At 36.8% G+C, this 22,321-nt stretch overlaps 1 protein-coding gene across 1 annotated transcript in view; it reads right to left on the bottom strand.

The window, feature by feature from the left end:
• Positions 1–22,321, bottom strand: part of HMCN1 (hemicentin 1) — a 691,072-nt gene that overhangs the window by 274,061 nt on the left and 394,690 nt on the right. The window contains exons 31-36 of the mRNA XM_007937695.2: positions 12,196–12,474; positions 11,421–11,702; positions 10,584–10,692; positions 9,342–9,511; positions 8,006–8,160; positions 4,628–4,751 (exon numbers count right to left, since the gene is read on the bottom strand). Of these exons, the coding sequence (XP_007935886.1) occupies positions 4,628–4,751; positions 8,006–8,160; positions 9,342–9,511; positions 10,584–10,692; positions 11,421–11,702; positions 12,196–12,474 (1,119 nt within the window). The remainder of the gene's footprint in view (positions 1–4,627; positions 4,752–8,005; positions 8,161–9,341; positions 9,512–10,583; positions 10,693–11,420; positions 11,703–12,195; positions 12,475–22,321) is intronic.

The following is a 22,321-nucleotide window of genomic DNA, read 5'->3' as shown; positions in this document are numbered from 1 at the left end:
TAGATTACACTTCAACGTAAAACAAAAATTCTCACAACTGGACCAATAACAAACATCATGATAAATGGAGAAAACACTGAAATTCTCAAGGATTTCATTTTACTTAGATCTAAGCAATTCCCATGGCAGCAGTAGTCATAAAATCAAACAATGTATTGCCTTGGTCAAATGTGCTTCAAACTACCTCTTTAAAGTGTTAAAAAGCAAAGATATCACCATGAGGACTAACATGCACCTGACTCAAGCCATGATCTTTTCAACCACCTCATATGCACACAATGACTAAGGATGACTGAACACTGAATATACCATAACTACTAGAAGAAAAAACAAATCTGCCTAGGAAAAACGACAGCCAGAATTGTCTTTAGAAGGGAGGATGGGGAGACTTTGTCTTATGTACTTTGGATGCTATCAGGAGGTACCAGTCCCTGAAGAAGGACATTATGCTTGGCAAAGTAGAAGGTCAACAAGAAAGAGGAAGACCCTCAAAGAGATATTTGACATAGTAGCTGTAACAATGATCTCAAACATAGCAATGATTGGTTGGATAGTGTAAGACTATAGTGTATTTTATTCTTTTGCACTTGGAGTTGCTATCAATCAGAATTGATTTGACAGCACCTAACGACAGCAATGAAAACAACATGTATGTTAAGTAGCAGAGAACTTTGCAAAAATTAAATCTTTCTAAATGACAACTCTTCCTAATTATTTGTATGCATTTGTCTACTCTTCTGGAATAAAGTCACTATACAGGGAAAGATCATGTCATATATTTTTGTGTCCCCAGTACTTAGCATAAATCAAACCAGTTACTATCGAGTCAACTCTAACTCATGGCGATCCTATGTGTATCAGAGTAGAACTTTGCTCCACAGGGTTTTCAAGGGCTAATTTTTCAGAACTACATTTATTGCCAGGTTTTTCTCCGGAAGTGCCTCTGGGTAGACTCAGATCTCCAACCTGTCAGTGAGCAGCTGAGGGTGTTAACCATTTGCACAACTCAAAGACTCTTACATAAGTGAATAAATTAAGTGAAATTATTAATGTTTCCTTACGAATTTGCCAATGCCTCTCTTAATATATAGGCCCCAAACTGGACACAATACTTTGGAAGTGCTCAAAAAGTGGTTTTGAAGTTTAAAGGTGATAACCATAAAATATCTTCCACTTCACAGGCATTAATAAATGGCAGCAGTTAACTGATGCCTTTTACGGAATGGGTTTATTTTGCTCTTGTTCTTCATACAGTAACCTTCTATTACTGCCTTCTAAGATTGATTAGCTCTTTTAAGAAACTGAATTATCATAGCTATAGTAATTTAGAAAAGCCAAATAATACTCTCAAGTATTTCAATGTGTGTTATCTTTAAACCACTCTTCTAACTCTCCCTGTGCAGTTTTTCACAATGGATTAACTTGTCATTTTAACATCTGAAGTCTTTTGGAAGCCTATCATCATCCAGTTTTCATAGAAGTCATTAACACAAGCCCTGAAGAGGACACAGTCAGGTTTGAAGTCTCATACATGCACTGTTCCATTGCTATCGTGAGTGCCAAAATGACAATTCAGCTTTCTGTTGTATACACTGAGCCAACCACTGCCTCCTGGTTGATCACAACCACTAGTAGATTATAAATTCATTTAATCATTTATTCTTCTTTTTTACTACTCCACTTCTCTTTCCAACTCTGTATCCAGTGATACCACGCTAGTAGCTTGAACTTGGTCATATGGCAGTATTTATACCTAATGAAAACCAAACCCACTGCCACAGAGTCAATTCTGACTTATAGTGACCCTACAGCATGGAGTAGTACTTTCCTGTAGTATTTCCAAGGCTGCAAATCTTTCTGGAAGCAGACTGCCTCATCTTTCTCCCATGGAGTAGCTGGTGGGTTCCAACTGCTGACTTTTTGGTTAGCAGAGGAGTGCTTTAACCATGGCACCACAAAGCTCCTTATTTAAACCTTAGAAAATGTTAAATGCTCCAGATCAGGACTTGATTTATTGTTCTGTTGATTGTCTCATTTTAAGACTGTCTTCTTAGATGAAATATTTTATGCTGAAAGGTACTACCAATTCTGTGTAGTAAAGACTACCCATTACCACTATACCTTATCTCTAATCTATATGTGAGTCATATCTAGAAGATTGTTTTATATACTCTGATTTGGTGGTTTTTAGGAAACTCTTGAAATTATTAACCTTCTGTTTCATTTTCTTTCCACATTAGCCCAGATGCCTTCCAGTTTGCTTCCTCTCTCTTTGGTGATTTTCCATGTATTCATCCTAATGGTTTTCCCTTCTAGCCAACATTTTGTAACCACATTTAGAAAACTGGTTTATAGACTTGTGTTTCCCTTGGGTACTGACTCTGTTTTCTCTCTTCTAGTTTTGCACTTTATTTGATAGGATATACTTGGTTTCTTCCAAGGACTCTGATTTTTGTTCATTCTTGATCACCTTGGCAAATCTCTTTGCCAGTCATTATTGTCTGGGCCAATGTTCCTCCAAGTACTGGTACAAAGACCACCTGCATCAGAGATCCTATTGCAGGAGATCTGGTGCTGGGTCCAGGAAGCCATGCTTTCAACATGAACCACATACAGTTTTTATGCACACTGACATTTCAGAATGCTCTAGGCAGGTTGTTCTCAGTCCTACAGACACATTATAAAGCCTCTAGTTAAATATTTTAAACCAGTCACGAGAACAAGAACGGAAACAACAAAATCCATTTTTCTTTTATAATATCTCAGAAAGTAGAAGTTGAAAAAGTTAACTGCTACCATTTATTAAGTGCCTATGAAATGTGAGGTATTTTATATCTATCACCTCTAATTTTCAAAAACACTGCAAGTCTGGTATTATTATCCTCACAATAACCCTGAACCTTAGAGAAATTAGGTGGTCTGGTCAAGGTTGGCATACAATTTAAAGTAAAACTGGCCTGACTCTAGTTGCATCGTACTAAAATTGGCTCAGCACGCTTGGCAAGGAATTGGGAAAGACTTCCCTTACTCTTCCTTAATTTGCCTTGTTCCTCATAAAACCTTGTTTCTCTTCCTAATCTCCAGATATACTCACCCTCTACTTCCACTTAAGAATGTTCTGGTTGCTCACTTGCTCTCTTATGCTCTGTTTTCTTTCCCTCAGAGTCATCCTCTTACTTGAACAGACTGTGTATCTTCTCACTTTCAACCATTCAGCCCTCTTGGTCAACAACAGGAACCAGAAAACACAACATCCATGGGCTGATACCATGCTTGATAAAGTAGAGGGTCAGCAAAAAAGGGGAAGACCCTCAATGAGATATATTGACACAGTGACTGTGACAATGGGCTCAAGAATAGCAAGGATTGTGAGGATGGTGCAGGACCTGGCAGTGTTTCATTCTGCTGTACACAGGGTTTCCATGAGTCAAAGCTGACTTGACACACTTACCAACAACAACAACAACTGTGGATGTAATTCTATTTGGGAATAGGACTTCCTTTGTTATATTAAGTAGGCTTCGGAAAGAAGGTTGAGCAATCTACTTCCATAGTGATATCACCTCGGAAACCCAAGAAGTGGTCACTATGAGTTGGATGGGTGATATTTAAACAGGGAGGACAGTTTAACCTAGAATAATGCTTCAGCACCTAGCTGAATTCTACATGTATAGTAGTCAACAAATACTTAACAAATAAAGAGTATACAGTGATTATTTGCCTCTTATGCATGTGAGAGCTGGACAATGAATAAGGAAGTAATGTTATCCACAATTATTCTTAAGCAACATTTAGTTTATAACTTGATCATAAGATTTATGTTGCACTGTAGTTATTTGGCTGTATTTCTATCTTTCCCTATTCAGATACAAGTAAGGCATAGTTTCTTTCCTTAATTTCAAAAACTATGCCTTATTTATATTTCCAATGCCCAACATATATATCAGGTTGTCAGTAAATGTGGTGTGAATACATGAATAAATGAAAGTTTGAACAAGCAATCATGTGAATTAAGAAAATAACATATACATAGAGATCTTGAATAGCTCTTTGCAAATATCTTTGGCTGAATTAGTATAGTTCAAGCCTATAATTCTTGGACCTTTCCAATGGATGTCCAGAGATCTGAAGCCTTAAAGTAAAGGCCACATAGTTTTTCAAGTTTACTATGAAGCTGTAATATTGATGAGGTGTTCCACAGCCACTCACACTTTTTATTAAAGCACATGGGAGAAGCTTATGGGCCAAGGATAGCTTCTACCCACAAAATACCTCTTATAAGCAGGCAAGAAAATGCATAGACAATGCTAAGGAACAAAACTGCTACTTCGATCTTTTCAACAAAAGTTATCTGTGCAATGTTATCAGTTAACAGAACATGAACAATTGAAGACATAGAACAATAGATTTATATATGGCTTTATAAATAACACACCCTATTGGACAACCTGAGGACTTTATATGAGCAAGGATAATTACAATAATATAAAACATTTTCTAGGTTTTTTCATAAAGCCTGAAATAAACAGCTGGTTTTTTCACTCTGTAATTCAGTAAGAATAAGTCCACTATGTTAAAAGAAAATGTCACAGAAATATTGACGGCTAGCATGTGGAAATTACATTACCATGGACATGCAGTTGAATGTGCTGTTGTGTTTCTCCAGCCGCATTGGTAGCCACACATGTGTATCTGCCAGCATCTTCCAACAGGGTTTTGGCAATTTGCAGAACTCGACCAGAAGACTGTATCTAATTGGGAGCAGAAAGTATGGCAGAATCTTGTGCTTTACACTTGGACTTGAAAACATTCTCTAAGATAGACAAACTCATTTAAATTTATACTCTCTAATCATATTTCCATGCCAATATCTTAATTATCTCTTGAAACATTAAAGCCAGATCACTTCATTATATACAAGAAATAGACTAATTTGATTGAAAATCTTTTCATATTCATTGGAAAAGGCAAAACAAAATAGCCTAAGGCCAGCCTGCTGGTATAGTCATAAAACTCCACTGAGTAAAAGACTTTAGCACTGAACTATGAGGTATGTGATGAAAACTTAAGCTATTTGAAAAAAAAGCACGGCCACATTTATATAACACTTCATAAATAGTTTTAAAACAACAATCTTTTTTGATTAAATGTTCATGAGGGCCAGAAAAACAACAAAAATTATAAAATATGACTAATGGGAACAAAGATTCATTTCTCCCTCACTGATTTTCCTTATTTCCCTCTTAAGCCTATTGTAACTGGCTTCCACCATTTTGAAACTGGTTATTCAGAAGTTATTGTTTGATTATTCAGAGGTTACTAGTAACTTCCAAACACAATATCCAGAGGGCTACTTAAGTTCATACTGTCTTCCATCATCTACAGCATTTGGATCTATTCCTTGAAACTCTACTCTCAGAGTGTCAAGGATAGAGAATTCCCTCAGTTCTCATTCTCAGACTTTCTTTGAAACTTCCTTTATAGAACCTGCTTCCTTTTCCTGTTATATGAGCAGGAAGCCTATTTTCCTCATAGATTTTATCTGAACCCATGGATTCAGGGTAAATCCCTATGTAGACTCCTAAATGTACAACCTCCATATCTCTTCTGAGCTCTAAATTTTTGTTTCCAACTATTTGTTGGATATATAGCACATGAAATTTAACACATCCAAAACTGAGATCATGAATGTTTCTTTTTTTCCCTTAAAATCAAGTTCTCATCACATGTTCCCATTCTTATGTAATGGCACCCACTTTCCTTCTAGTCTTTGGGTTTCAGAGCTCACTTTGTCTCTCCTATTAATTATATCATAGTATGTTTCTCAGATCCCGTTTCCATTCCCACACACTGTGGGATTATAACAGCGTCATAACTAATATTCCACTGTCTCCAATCATCTCAACTGTTAATCTATCCTGCATACTGCTGCCAGAATAATTTGTCTAAAATGCAAATTTGATTATTTTACCAGTCTCTGCTCAAATCTCATTCATGGCTCCACACTTTGCCAAGAATGAAATCTGAACTCAGCTTTCCCCTCCAGGCTCACTCCAAATGATCCTCTCCCATGTAAACACACACATAACCTATTCTCCTGCCATACTGCACTAATTTAAGTATCCTATACTTTAAGCAACATATTTATACATTTATATTAACCTCAGGATCATTGCTCTGGCCTTTTAATGCCATAATTTCTTAAGATACTGCTCTAAGTTGGTTCTCTCTCCTTTTTCATTTACTCTTTATCCTTACTTTGGATTAACTCATGGTTTCTGATATGGACAATATCCAGCCAGAGCTCCATTTTGTGTTCCAGGACCATATACTCCACTATTTACCTGACATCTCTACTACTTTATCTCAAACTCCCCTCAAACCCCAAAAGTCTAAAGCTCAAATCACGATTTTATCTTCTCAATCCTGCCCTCCTCTGGTGTATTCTGTATCATGGAATAGCATTACTATCCATGCAATTGTGTAGCTTAAATACTTAGAAGTCTTCCTTGACATCTCCCACCCCTTCATCCCTCATAAACAATCTATGACTGAGCACTAATAATTTAAGTACTACCGAGCTCTCAAATCTATCCATACATCCTCATGTCTATGACAGCATGGGAGTCCACATTTCTATCTTCTTTTTTTTCTAGATAACTGCCAATATGCCCTAATTGGTTTCCATATAGTTGTTCTTCCTCCAATTCATTCTTAAAATGCAAATTTATCAGATTATTCCTCTCTTAAAATCCTCCAAAACTTCCTATTGCTTTCAGATAAAAATGAAGTTATTAACAACATTACTTAAGTGCCTCGTAACCTACCTGCTTTCTAGTCTCCACTAATACTATATTTCTCTTGCTGTCTCTTCCTCAGTTCAGAGGAACTGAACTTGCTTGCTTTCATGTCCTCAGGATGTATCGTGTTCTCCATCACTCTAATTTGTTTGCCTATATAATTCCTCTCTGAAATACTCAGTTTCCCATTACTTCACATTTAACTCCTAAGCACTCTTCAGATCTCTGCTCAAAAGCTTTTCCTATGAGTTCTCCTAATGCTCAAAGGTTTTCCTCATTATATTTTATTATAGCTCTTTACATTTTCCTTTAAAATTGCTGATCACAGTTTGCAATTATACTTTTGTATGATTATATGATAAATGTCTGCTGCTTGGGTCAATAATTGTTTACTTGCACTATGTGTTTGAAGGCTACATGGTGAATCTTTCACTAGCACAAATGTGTTAGTTTCGTTGGATTTGGAAAAAGAATAATTAATGAGCAGATCCCCATCACTTTTACTGGGAACACAACTCATCACATCCTTCATTATTAAGAACTTACTAAAAGCAAAGATCAAGGGCACATTAGTTAATTAACTTGATCCTAGAGCAGCATCTCATAATTCCAATTTTTAAATCTATAATTTAGTATATAGGATTGGAATCTATCTTTATCTATCTATCTATCTATCTATTCATCTATTAACTGCACAACTACATACTGAGTTAGTGTGTCAGAACTATTCAGTATTTGGTATGAAGAACACACAAGTGAATAAGGCTAACTAAGCCTCTCCCTCCTGAAGCTTACACACTAGCTCAAAAATGTTTTTCAGGACTTACTTCACTTGGGTTTACATAGGTATGATTTTACCTCAATCTTATTCTATGGTGAACACATTGGGGGCTTCTTACTGATTATTATTGATGGCCAAAGTTCATCCATGAGATAGTACTTTTCCAATAGTTAAAACAAGTATAAACAAAAATAATAAAAACATCAAGCATTTTGTTAAAATCAATATCATTGTTAAGGCTATTAAAGGCTTTAATTGCTTTCATTCTTCAAGTCAAAATATCAGTTATTCTAAAAAAACTCTAAGAAAAACACATATTGTTTTATAAATTTTCCACAAAATCCATCCAACAGGAAAATCTATAGTTAAGAAAGAAGAATGCAGTGCAACTTTATCAATTTGGGCTGAGTGTATTCATGCTTACTTTGAGGTCTCCTTGAACAGTGTTCACAGGTTGGCCATCTTTTAGCCATGTAATGGATGGATTTGGAATGCCATTGGCTATGCACTGCAGGGTGATAGGCTTGTATTTTACCACAGCCCTCTCAGGAAGACCTGAGGACTTGATTGTTGGAGGAACTTGATTTAAGAAAGAAAATAAAAGGAAAGAAAGAGACAAGGAAAGGAAGGGAGGGAAGGAGGAAGGGAGGGAGGGCACAAGGGAGGTGGGGAAGGGAAGGAAATAAAGAGGGAAAAACATAATCAATGGGATCAAATGCTTAAAAGTATGTATGCAAGAACTTGAAACTTTATAATTTAACAAACAGTAAGATAATTTCATCCCATACATTTAGTTATACTTTTTAGCCACATTAGAATTACTGATTATTTAATTATGGATCTCTAATGCTCCAAAGAATAGGTACAACATATTTATAGCTACTGCAATCACGTATATTTGTTTTACACTTTTGGTGTGTTTTCCCAACATATAATACTTCCCTTTCTCTAGAGCTACCTCCTTAAATTAGTGTTAGCTTCCAGTACCCATATTTATATTGTGTGACTCTGCCCCCAGCAAGGCTGACTGTACCCAGGATGGTAATTCGATGTAAGATGAGACTGCCAGATTCCCTCTCTCAGAGGCTAGAATTGATACCAAGAAACAGGATTAGTTAGCCCATCATGAGACTGAATAAGGAGGAAACAAAAAAGTCTGCTGAGACAGGGTAAAGGATGAAGTCAACATTCACAGAAACCTCTGTTTGTGGCTTCCAAATGGTTCTCCAGTTTCTGGTTCCAGTTCCTCCTTCCCAAGGTCTGCAGGCAAGTAAGACACATAATACTCTGGCAAAGGGTTGCTTCTATCAAAGGATTAATAGTTATAACTCAGTTGTGCCAGTTCTGTGAATCCATTTATTTGCCCTGGATCCTTTAATAACATCTTCAGCCTCCATTTCTGGAAACTACTTTATTCACACTCCCCCGTTTTGGCTAACCTATTGGATGCTGACATAAGCCCTTTTATTTCGAATTTCTATCTGCTTATTCTATCTTCTTTTTTCTCATTCCTCAGACCCTCACACTTCCCAGCATTAAAATTCTGAATAAATTCATTCATATGGTACCACTTGGTTGAGTCTTTGTGTCAGTAAAGTGCCTTAAGATCTGCCATTATTTAATTCTAATTCCCATCCTCCATTACTACATTCCACAACTCAAGATTTATCTAAATTAGTCAGCTATAATCTGAGTTAAATAATGAAACAATACATCAATTAATTTTTACATATGATGCTCCTGTCCTTTCTTCAGCGTACCATGAACAGTCACTTCAAATTCCTTCTTGTGAACTCCAGCAGTGTTTGTTGCCACACACCGATAAAGACCTGTGTCAGACACTTGAGCCTGGGAAATAACCAATTTGTGTCCATTTAGTAAGATCTTGAATCCAGTCCTTTCATCAACTGGCTGACCATCCTTCAGCCACCTATAGAAAAAAACAAAAAGAAGTGTTGAAACATATTTTAAATTACTAAGTTCTAGAAGATAAGTATACACTGAAAAAAATTCTCAGTTGTGTATCTAATTTCCCAGTTGCTCATTCTGTAAAATCAATTTTTAAAAAATTCAAGGAAAAAAGAAAACAGGTGTAACAAAGAAATTAGCATATTGTTGGAACCCAATAACTCTGAGTAAAAGAAATGTTTAAGTTTTCCATTCTTCTTTTACCAATTTTAGGCTGCAGAAAGGAGCAAGTTTCCTAAAATATTACTTACTTCAAACTTTTAAATAACATTAACCAGCAAAACCCACACAATCCTCAAACATCTGTAAAATAAAACTCTGATATCAAATAGTATAGTATATCTTTTACATTTCTTGCAAGAGCCATCACTTTCAGTTTAGTTTTACGATCATGTGTGAACATCTTATTTCCCTAGTAGTATATTCCTTTCCCTCATGTTTTGAAAATGAAAGATAATATTTCACAAATATATTGTGAATAAAGGAAAAGAATCAATGAATATAAGTGTATGTAAACTTATACTATTTCCCTAATATGTTTCGCATATTTTTTTTATTTAGTAGTTTATTAAACATTTCAGTTTGATATTAGTATGGCTTAATATTCTGTCTCTATAAATAGCATAATGCCTAAGGCACTTGACTGCTAACCAGAAGGCTGGTGGTTCAAAACTACCAGCCACTCCTCAGAAAGAAGGTTGAGCAATCCTACTTCTGTAGTGATACTGCCTCAGAAACCCAAGGAGGGGTCGCTATGAGTCGGGGCCAACTCAACGGTACATAACAACAACAACAAACTGAAAATGTAATTTTTAAGAACATACAAAGGAATTCCTCTAATTAAGTAAACATGGGTGCCATGTAAGTGTCAAGTAGAAGTTTCCCTGTACATAGTGTATGTCTTTTAAAAGAGAAATACAAACAAAATAATTCCATGTAACCACTTTTTAATGACACAGGACCTTTTACAAGATAGCTCTAAAACATTCAAATAAAAAATGTGAGGTATTTAGAAGACATACCAAAACCCTTACATGATAGTTGGTGGGGGTGAGCCTGTCACATGACAATCTAGTTCCAGTAAGTTATTAATCATCACAATGAAGTAAGATGTTTCATCTCCTCCTTCTATTGCTGGTGGCACTAGAAAACAAAAAGATTGTAACATACAATGAAACGCATACAAAAAAAAATACATGATTTCATCAAGCAATACTAAATACTACTTTAGAAGGGTGACAAATATCATTGTAATTTGTAGAAAATGGGGTTTTGTGACTCAATTGCAGCTGATTGGTTAAATACTTTTTTATAATAAACACTTGCCAGGAATAATCGGTGTCCTTTTGATATACTATGGATTTTTTTTTTTTTTCCATTTATCTGACAGCATGGTGCTGCTGATGCACTATGAATATAAAGTTTATTCAGGTTTTATATTACCTATTTTCATAATAACAAGAGAATGGAGCCCCTATAATTGTGTCATCTATTCAGAACCTTCAGTTTATAGAGAAAAAAACAGAGACTTAAGTTTGCAAAATGACTCCCAAAGTCCAGAGTCTAAGTTTTCTTTTGTCTAAATCAATGTTTATGCCAGAAGCCAATTAGATTGTCAGAGATGCAAAAATGTATCTATGCACTTACAAACACAAACTATATCTATCTTTCAAAATTAGTACATTTAGGTAGCTTTGCAGATCTTGGTAATTCCTATGACAAATACACCTCTTGGTAATGTATATAGTCTAGAATTAAAGAGATAAACTAAGCCTTTGATATTGTTTTATTATTCCATGAACAAAAAGTGTTTAATAAACTAGTTAGGTTTGCTATGAATCTGAGAACCAGGCAATGGCATCTTTATTTACCTAATACATCAACTTCATATTTGATTTCCTTTTCTCCTGCCACACTGGTAGCCACACATATGTACTGTCCCTGGTCAACTTCTAGGGCATTCACGATTTCAAGTTTCTTCCCACCAGCTTCTATGCGGATGTTGTCACTGGCTTTCACAGGTACACCATCTTTTAACCAGGTGAGAACAGGAGGAGGATTGCCAACAGCTTTACACTCCAGTGTCAAGGAATGAGCAACAATCACTTGCTTACTCAAAGGGGTAGTCAAGTCACCTTCAATCATTGGAGGAACTGAGTAGACAAAAGTATTATGTCAGGCCTTCTTTGTGCAGTTACAAAATGCATCTTACTAAAATAAAGGGGATATTATTTCTCATACAGATTGACTATAGGAGCTACTTACATTTCTATCCCCCTCTAAGCTGTTGAAGAAATGATTTCTTGGTTCAGCTGAACTGCAACTATTCTAATTATTCTAAGATATACTGTACTGGCTAATAAAGGACAAATAAGGGAAACTCAGTCTTATCAACCAAGTTACTTCTCCAGAAGAACCAAATGGTCTGGATGCGCCAAGTGCCAATGAATGAGTGACTCACTTCTTGCTCACCTTAGCCTTTATAAATGTATTTTCCCAAATCATTGGACAAATTCTGTCTTTTGTTATCCATGCTTATTGAAAGTGATCATTACCCATAGCAGTTTATTAGTGGCCTAACTGGAAGTTAGCACTTTAGAAAGCACAGGAAGAAAGAATGTTATTCAAACATTTATTTTTCTTTACCATAGATATCCACGTGGAAGGATTTTTCTGCAGTTCCAGCAACATTGGTTACATGACATGTGTATGTTGCCGAATCAGAGACCTGGGCTCGAGGGATCTGAAGAAATTGCCCTTTATCAATATAAAGTGCTTGTGAGCTGGATATGACTGGCTGGCCATCCTTATACCAAGTAATAGCAGGCACTGGAAGTCCCCGTGTTTCACATTCCAGTTTAATTACACTGTTTATCAACGCTGATATTTCTGTTGTGACATTTCCTCCTTTAATACTGGGTGGAACTACAAAGGATGTCAGAACAAAAACAAGTCTTCTAAGCTTCACCATCTGCATCAAAATCTTAAATGTTATATTCTAAATAATGCATTTAAAGTGAATATGAATTAAAAGCCATTACTTTGTGGTTTATCTATTCATAATTAGTTGCTTGTCTTGTCAAAACAACCTTTATCATCCTCTTCTTTGAGTTTCAGATTTCAGTTAAAGAAGAAAGTCACAGCTTTGGATTAAGGGGTTCAGTTAAGTCCAATAGATCATACTAGAATAACTATGAAAATTATATTTAACAAACGAACCAAAGCAAAATGAAACTTGACCTAAAGTAGATACAATAAGTTAGAAACAAGGGCAAGGATGCAAAATGTCAATGTGGTACACTGCCTGCCCTGTTCCCAAAGAATACAGAGGTCTAAGTGCTTTCAGAACCAGCCACTGGTAATAGTTGTGGAATTTTTCATCTTCACTTCTTGCTATTTTCTTGGGGGAAGGGGGGGTATTGCCAAGACCTCATTCACTCATCTTTACTCATCTAATTGGCTACATGTGTATTGACCACAATTCATCATCCACATGTCTGGCCTCCCACATCACATGAGGATTGTACTGTTGGAAAAACAACTCAAGTGGCTCAGTTCCTGCAAAATATTCTTACCATGGTTATATTTATGCCATACAGGTAAGAGTGGCATAACATCTGTTCCAGAAATGACAGATTGCATAAAAGTCCATTAAATGGGGAGGACAGGCTTGCTTGGAAGGCTGCCAGGAAGCAGGGCTGGTATCAAATTTGCAGTGTCAAGCTGTCATTGTGGGACTGTGTGTGGTGTGTGTCCTGTTACCCACAGGTCCGTGCCTGTGAGTAGGTGCTGGACTGTGACTGCTCTACTCTATCCCTTGGGCTTCTGATTCCAACCAGGCTGCCAGGATTCCTCAGAGTGCCACTCACCCAGAGGCAGCCAATTGCTGTGTAAATTTGCAAACCTCAAGGCTCTGGGCACTAAAGCAGAGCCAGAGCAGCTTGCACAGGCGTTACTTTGATATATGTACATTGAATATATACAAACATATACACAATAAATAATATGGTGTTTGCACAATGTCCAAATTACATAACATCCTATTTCGTAGAATGTATTGTGGACCTTAAGTGACAGATAACTATAATTGCAACAATTTAAAAGAAATAAAATGGCATATGCTCAAATTGAGTGTTTTAATATTATTTTATTAAATTTTTATTTTAGAATGGTTTTACATTTAGAGTTCTCATATACTTCACCTCCAGTTTCCCATATCTTACACTACTATGATACGTTTGGTACACCTAATGGACCAATGGAGTCCTGGTGTGCAGTGATTAAAGCACTCAGCTACTAACCTAAAGGTCAGCTGACTGAACCCACCATCCACTCCAACACAGCTTTTGCAAAGATTACAGCCTTGAAAACCCTATGGGGAAGTTCTACAGTGTCTTTCAAGGTCACCCTGAGTTTTAATTGAATTGAAGACAAAAATTGATACATCATTATATACTAAAAACCAAGGTTTATTTGGGAGCTCTGGTAGCATAGTGCCTAAGACATTTGACTGCTAACCAGAAGGCTGACAGTTCAAAGCCACCAGCCACTCCTCGGAAGGAAGGTTGGGCAATCTACTTCTGTAGTGATACCACCTCGGATCCAACTTGATGACAGTGAGAGAGAGAGAGAGAGAGAGAGAGAGAGAAAGAAGCTTTATTTACATTTCCTCAGTTTTTTACCTAATGCCCTTTTTGTATCCCAGAACGCCACACAGGATACCACATTACATGTGGCTGTCATGTCTCCTCAGGCTTCTCTACACTAACAGTTTCTCAGACTTCCCTTGCTTTGGATGACCTTAACAGTCATGAAAAGCACTGGCCAAGTATTTTCGTACAGTGGCCCACAACTTGTATTTGTCCAATGTTTTTCTCATGGTTATAATGGGATTATGGGTTTTGGGGAGGAAGATCACAGAGGTAAAGTTCCAGTTACATAATTTATCAAGTGTACATGCAATCAACATGACTTATCACTGCTGCTGGTGACTCTGACCACCTGGCTGAAGTGAGGTTTGTCAGGTTTCTCCACTGTAGAGTTACTCTATCTCCCCCACACAAGCACACACACCTTTTATTGAGCAAATTTTGGGGTGATATTTTTTAGGAGGAAACTGGTGGCACAAATGGTTAAACACTCGATTACTAGCTGAAAGGTTGGCAGTTCAAACCCATCCAGAGATGCCTCAGAAGACAGATCTGGAGATCTGCTTCTGAAAGAGCACTGCCTTGAAAACTTTATGGAGAAGTTCTACTCTGAAACACATGGGTTGCCATGAGTCAGAATTGACTCCATAGCAAATAACAACAACAACACCTGTGTAAAAAGGCATTTTCAAAGATAAAATACAATCTCATAATAGATCAGTGTTTTTGCATATTTGCAATTGATTTGGATGTTGTCATTAGGTGCTGTCAAGTCAGTACGTAGCGACCCTATGTACAGCAGAATGAAACATTTCCCGGTCCTTTGCCAGCTTCACAATCCTTACTATATCTGAGCCTATCATTGTAGCCACTATGTCAATCCATTTCATTGAGGGCCTTCCCCCTTCTCACTGACCCTCCACTTTACCAAGCAGGATATCCTTCTCCAGGGAACAGTCTCTTCTGACAACATGACCAAAGTAGGTGAGGTGGAGTCTCAAATCCAAGACAGCCACTCTCACTTCCAAGGAGCCATCTGGTTGGACTTCTTCCAGGATAGATTTGTTAGTTCTTCTGGATCCATGGTACTTCCAGTATTGTTTGCCAAAGCCACAACTCAAAAGCATCAACTCTTCTTTGGTCTTCCTTATTCATTGTCCAGCTTTCACATGCATATACCATGGCTTAGGTCAGGCATACTTTAGTCTTCAAAGAGACATCTTTTCTCTTCAACACTTTAAAGAGGTCTTTTGCAGCAGATTTGCCCAGTGCAATACGTTGTCTGGTTTCTTGACTGCTGCTTCCGTGGTTGTTGATTGTGGAACAAACTAATGTGAAATCTTTGACAACTTCAATCTTTTCTCCATTTATTGTGATGCTACTTATTGGTCCAGTTGTGAGGATTTTTGTTTTCTTTATGTTGGGAAAAGATGGCAGACTGTAGTCTTTAATCTTCATCAGTAAGTACTTCAAGTCACCTTCACCTCCAACAAACAAGGATGTGTTTTCCACATATCATAAGTTGTTAATGAGTCTTCCTCCAATCATAATGTCACATTCTTCTTCATATAGTCCAGCTTCTTGGATTATTTGCTCAGCATGCAGAGTGAATAAGTATGGTGAAGGAAAAACACTGACACACTCCCTTCTTGATTTTAAACCATGCAGTATTCCCTTGTTCCTGGTCTATGCACAGGTCCTCATGAGCATAATTAAGTGTTTTAAAATTCCTATTCTTCTCAATGTTGTCCATAATTTTTTATGATCCACACAGTCAAATGCTTTTGCATAGTCAATAAAGCACAAGTAAACATCTTTCTGGTATTCTTGGCTTTCAGCCAAGATCCATCCAACATGAGCAATGATATTCCTTTTTCCACATCCTCCTATTAATCCAGCTTGCATTTCTGGAAGTTCTCTGGCAATATACCGCTGCAGCCATTTTTGCATTATCTTCAGCAAGATTTTACTGGCATGTGATATTAATGATACTGTTAAATGATTTCCACATTCTATTGGGTCACCTTTCTTTGGAATGGGTACAAATACTGATCTCTTTCAGTCAGGTAGCCAGGTAGCTGTCTTCCAAATTTCTTGGACAGACCAGTAAGTGCCTCCAGCACAGCATCCATTAGCTGAAATATCTCAACAGGTATTCTGCCAATTCCTTGAGTCTTGTTTTTCACCAATTTTTTCAGTGCAGCTTCAACTTCTTCCTTCAGTACCATTGGTTCTTGATCATGCCAACTCCTGAAATAGATGAACATTAACCAATTCTTTCTGATACAATGACTGTGTATTCCTTCCATCTTCTTTTGATGTTTACTGCATCATTCAATATGTTGCCCATAGACTCTTTCAATATTGCAACTCAAGGGTTTCAGTTCTTTCAGCTTGAGAAATGCTGAGCGTGTTCTTCCCTCTCAGTTTTCTAACTCCAGGTATTTTCATAATTTATTATAAATGACTTTGTCTCCTTGAGCTGCTCTTTGAAATCTTCTGCTCAGCTTTTTTTTAACTTGTCATTTCTTCCATTTACTTTAGCTACTCTCCTTTCAAAAGCAAGTTTCAGAGTCTCGTCTGAAATGCACTTTGGTCTTTTCTTCCTTTCCTGTCTTTTTAATGACTTTTTGATGTCATTAAATGTTCCTGATATCATCCAACAATTCCTCTGGTTTTTGGTCATTGGTGTTCAATGCATAAAATATATTTGTTAGATGGTCTCTAAATTCAGGTGGGATATAATCAAGGTCATATTTTGGCTTTCATGGACTTATTTAATTTTCTTCAGCTTCAAATTGAACTTGCATGTGAGTAGTTTATGGTCTGCTCCACAGTCAGCTTCTGGCCTTGTTTTGGCTGAAGATACTAAGCTTCTCCATTTCTCTATTTCCACAGATGTAGTTGATATGTATTTCATCTGGTGAGGTACATGTGTACAGCTGCCATTTACTTTGCTGAAAAAAGTTATTTGCAATGAATAAGTCATTGGACTTGCAAAATTCTATCATGCAATCTCCAGTATCATTTGTATCACCAAGGCCATATTTCCAACTACTGATGATTCTTCATTGTTTCCAACTTTTGCATTCCAGTCCCCAGTAATAATCAACACATCTTAATTGCATGATTGGTAAACTTCAGACTGCAGAAGTTGGAAAAAAATCTTCAATTTCTTCATCTTTGGCTTTAGTGGTTTGTGCATAATTTGAATAATAGTAGTATTAACTGGTTTTCCTTGGAGGCGTTAGGATATCCTGTCACTGACATGTTATCCTATCTTATCATATTGTGCTTCAGGAAAAATCTTGAAACATTTTTGGTGACTATGAATGATACGCCATTCCTCTCTAATTTGCCATTCCCAGCATAGTAAATCATATGGTTGTCTGATTCAAAATGGCCAAAACCTGTCCATTTCAGCTCATTAATGCCTAGGATATCAATCTTTGTGCATTCTATTTCATGTTTGACAACTTCCAATTTTCCTAGATTTGTACTTTGTTCATTCCATGTTCTTATTATTAATGGATGTTTGCAGCTGTTTCTTCCCATTTTGAGTTATGCCACATCAGCAATTGGAGGTCCCTAAGGCTTTACTCTGTCCACATCATTAAGAGTGACTCTACTTTGAGGAGGCAACTCTTCACCTGTCATATCTTGAGTGCCTTCCTACCTGAGGGGCTCATCTTCCAGCTATATCAGACAATGTTTCAGGGTATTCATAAATTTTTCCAGTAATGTATCAGCCAGTGTTTCACTGATATTCACAAGGTTTTCACTGGGCAGTATTTTGAGAAGTGGATGGCCCCTTCCTTCTTCCCAGTCTGTCTTAGCCTGGAAGGTCTGCTGAAACCTGCCCACCATGGGTGACCTTGCTATTATTTGAAATACTGGTGGCATAGCCTCTAGCCTCACAACAGCATGCAAGCCACCATAGTATGACAAACACTGACAAAGGGTAGAATTGGATGACTGGGAATACTCATTTTGAATTCCAATTGGGTGGAATGTTGTCCCTCTCCAAAATAATTTCATTGTTATTAGTAGACTTGTATTTTGAATTTCATCAATAAATCATTTGTGGAAATGTCTTTTCCCTCTTGCTCAACAAACTCATTTCTGTCAAGTCGATTAGACTCACAGCGACCCCTCCTTGGATTTCCAAGGCAGTATCTCTACGGAAGTGGATTGCCCAATCTTCCTTCCGAGGAGTGGCTGGTGGGCTTGAACCACCACAGCCTTCTGGATAGCAGTCACTATGCCACCAGGGGCTCTTTATTATATAAGTATCCACTACATAATATCCTTGCTTTTGTCTCATGGTCTGCAAAGCCTAAAATATTTATCTGGCCCTTTGCAAGAAAAGTCACTGAATTCTGCAATTAACTGAAATAAATTCAAGCTACTATCTGAAATGCTAAGAGTAGTATTTTATTCAGGTTTTCAATTTGAATTTTGATTTTATATTATGGTTAAGTTAATTTGTAAATGTGAATCAATTTTTTGGCTCAAATTGCTAAATCAGCTGCTAACTTAATTAATCGGCAGGTTCAGGAATAAAGAATATAAGTCCAAAAGAATCCTTATCCTTCATGAATATATTACAAATGAATAACATTTTCACTGAAAAGAATCTGTTTGAAAGCTTTTATTCAGGAAATTGAGAAAAATTACCGAAAGAACATTTTCAATTAATGGTAAAACAACATATCTTTCACTGCTTAGATTTACCAAATAAATATTTCACTTTGTGTTTCATTTTAATTCATAGATACTTGCCTGAGAGCTATACTTCTGTGTGGAGGAGTATAGATAAAGGATATGGACAGGCTGCATAACAAAATTTACTCATTTGTATATGCACAAAGATTTTTATACAACATGGAGAAGGTCTCAGATTGTAGAAGTCCATATATACACCTCACATTAAAAGCCAATGCTCAAAACTACTGGTTGTGAATGTGTACATTCTCCCCATAAGTTATTAAAAACTCTATAATTTCCTTTCTTTCACATTCTTTCTTTTTCCTTCTTTCCTCTCTCCCTCTCTCTTATTTCTCTCTTTTATTTTGTTCTCATTTCTTTCCTGATTCAGGCTGACTGTGTATTTCTATTTTGCAGATGTACAGTTCTATCCACATGTTAGTATATGTTTAAAGAAAATAAATAAATTACCTGTAGTGTGCAAGACACTCCACTCTCAATGTGAAATCTGCATAAATATCCATGACAGGCAACCAAAGCATGGTATCTGACATATATATATCACAGAATCCATTGCCATTGAGTTGATTACTCATTTAACAACTTCCATTGGGTTTCCAAGGATGTAAATTTATACAGGAGTAGATTGCTTCATCTTCCTCCTGCGGAGCAGCTGGTGATTCTAAACCACCGACCTTCTAGCTAGCAGGCAAATGCCTTACCCACTACACCACCGGAGCACTCTTTTTCTCTCTCTCTTCTGTCTCTCTCTCTCTATATATATATAATGTGAATAATGTAAGCTTTAGCTTACCCACTCAGAAGTTGAAGGTTGCTAGAGAGGAAATGGTATTATTTCCTGAATTATAACCCAAACTTCACATGTTATGATGCCTTTCATCTCAGACAATCCCAGAGCTTTAATCATTATAGAGCTCTCTCTTCTAGATGCCTCAGGGCATCCTACAGATAGAATGAGTTGTTGTGTTGTTGTTGTGTGCCGTCGAGTCGGCCCCGACTCATAGCGACCCCTCCTTGGGTTTTCGAGGCAGTATCATTACGGAAGTAGATTGCCCAACCTTCCTTCCGAGGACTGGCTGTCAAGTCCCATGCAAATGGGAGTCTTACTGAATCACCAAAATGTACACATCACAGAGCCTGGCAACAATACAATAGTGCAGAGAAGACTACTCAACAGCTTGGGGAAAATATTGCACCTGTTGTTTAAATGGCTGGCTCTGGTAGTAGGCCGATGGTAGCAATAACACTTTTGTTTAACCTGAATGCTTGTATAGCTAATCTTCCAGTAATGTCACTCTTTTGGAGCATACATCTTTTTATTACTGATTTCTTCCACAGGCTTCTATTTATAGATGGAAATGATTTAAAAGCCTGCATTAAATTAAATTTCATTGATTCAAGAAAGCAATTCAAAATTGATATAAATGTGTTAACGTTTTTATAAAAAGGGAGATCTAGAATGCAGGTAAGGGAAAAACATATTAAGCTTGATCCTATATGCATTTCAAGTTTTAATACAAAACAATCATGATGTAGATAGTGTCAAATGATTAAAATCTATTGAACTTTTACTATAAACTATGTAATCCATTTAAAAATATCTAACATTTAATCTTCACATAACACTATTAACTAGGTACTAATGCCATCCTGATTTTATTGATAAGGAAACTGAAGCTCAAAGGGATTAGGTGATTGATCCAAAGTCTCAAAGCTGGTAAGTGGTAGAGGTTGGGTGTGAAACCAAAAGTGTCATTTCAAAAGCCTAAAGTCTTATTCATCCAACAGGTGCTGCCCAATTGAAGTATAATGCAAGATATATATATATATATATATATATATATAATTTTAAATTTTCTAATAGTCACATTAAAATCATAGAAAGAAACAGGTAAAATTAATTTTAATGATATATTTAACTTAACCTAAGATATCCAAAATATCATTTCAACCTGGAATCAATTTTAAAAAACCTACTGCCATCAAGTCAATTCCAACTCATAGTGATCCCAATTGGGTTTTCAAGGCAGTAAATCTTTATAGATATAGATTGCCCCATCTTCCTCTGTGAAGCAGCTGGTGGGTTTGAACTGCCAACCTTCGGGTTAGCAGTCAAATGCCTTAGACACTATGCCACCAGAGCGCCTTCCATATATAAAAGTTATTAATTAGATGTTTTACATATTTTTACTTTGATATCTGTGTGTTTTGGATGTGTGGTATCTACCTGGAATCTAAGTGCTTGATCTACTCCTATAAAGATTACAGCCACAAAGATATTATGGGGCACTTTTATTCTGTCACAGGGGTTCCTATGAGTCAAAAATTGATGTAGCACCCAGTAACAATATATGGTGCTTAGGTAGCATAATGCCTAAGGCCCTTGACTTTGAATCAGAAGGCTGGCGGTTCAAACCCACCAGTCACTCCTCAGAAGGAAGATTGGACAATCTACTTCTGTAGTGATACTGTCTCAGAAACCCAAGAAGGGGTAGCTATGAGTTGGGTTCGACTCAATGGCATATAACAACAACAACAACACACTTGTTGTAGTCCAACACATTTCAATTTGGACTAGCCACATTTTAAGTGCTCAACAGCCACACATGGCTAGTGGATACCATATTGTTCATTCTTTTAACACATTTTTCTTGATAGCTACCATGTACCAGACACTTAACTAGGGACTAAGACTACAATAATATTGGAGCCCTAGCAGTGCAGTGGTTAAGTGCTCAGCTGCTGACCAAAAGGTCAGTGGCTCGAACCTAAAAGCTGCTCTTTGGGGAGAAAGATGTGGCAGTTTGCTTTCATAAAGATTTAGAGCCTTGGAAATTCTATTTGGCAGTTCTATTCTGTCATACAGGGTCACTCTGTGTCAGAATTGACTTGACAGTGACTATAGTAGTGACATGAAAAACAAGGTCCTTGCATCTGTAAACTGTACCTTCTTTGAGGAGAAACTGCAAATAAACAAATAAACCCCAAAATAAGAAATTATCCCGCAAATAGTTCTGTGTTATGAGGAAAAAGAAACAGGATAATCTAAGAGAGTGTGATTGGGTAACTACTTCAGATTAGGAAGGCCTCTGTGAAGAGATGACATTCTGAAAAATCTAAGGTTTTCTTGAGTGTCATCCTCGATGGAGAGAAAGAATGTAGGGCAGTGAGTAGAGCTACACTTAACATATAGTCTATTGGATTCTATTCCTTCCTATTGTATAAATCTGTGTGCTAAGAGGTTTATGCATTTTCTTAAAGTGCTATCCATAAAATAAAATGACCTTGGTTCCCACAGAAGACATAGAGAATTGTGGTGAAATGAGGAGTGTACAAATATTTGCTTTATGTATAAGGTAACCAATTAGAAAATACTTGACCTCTTAAGTAAGACC

The sequence above is a fragment of the Orycteropus afer genome, unplaced genomic scaffold (genome assembly GCF_000298275.1).
Source record: "Orycteropus afer afer isolate SDZICR_OR568_19922 unplaced genomic scaffold, OryAfe1.0 scaffold00043, whole genome shotgun sequence".
NCBI classification, from domain to species: Eukaryota; Metazoa; Chordata; class Mammalia; order Tubulidentata; family Orycteropodidae; genus Orycteropus; species Orycteropus afer.
The sequence above is the reverse complement of the archived record's forward strand: the minus strand, read 5'-3'. Positions and strand labels throughout refer to the sequence as shown.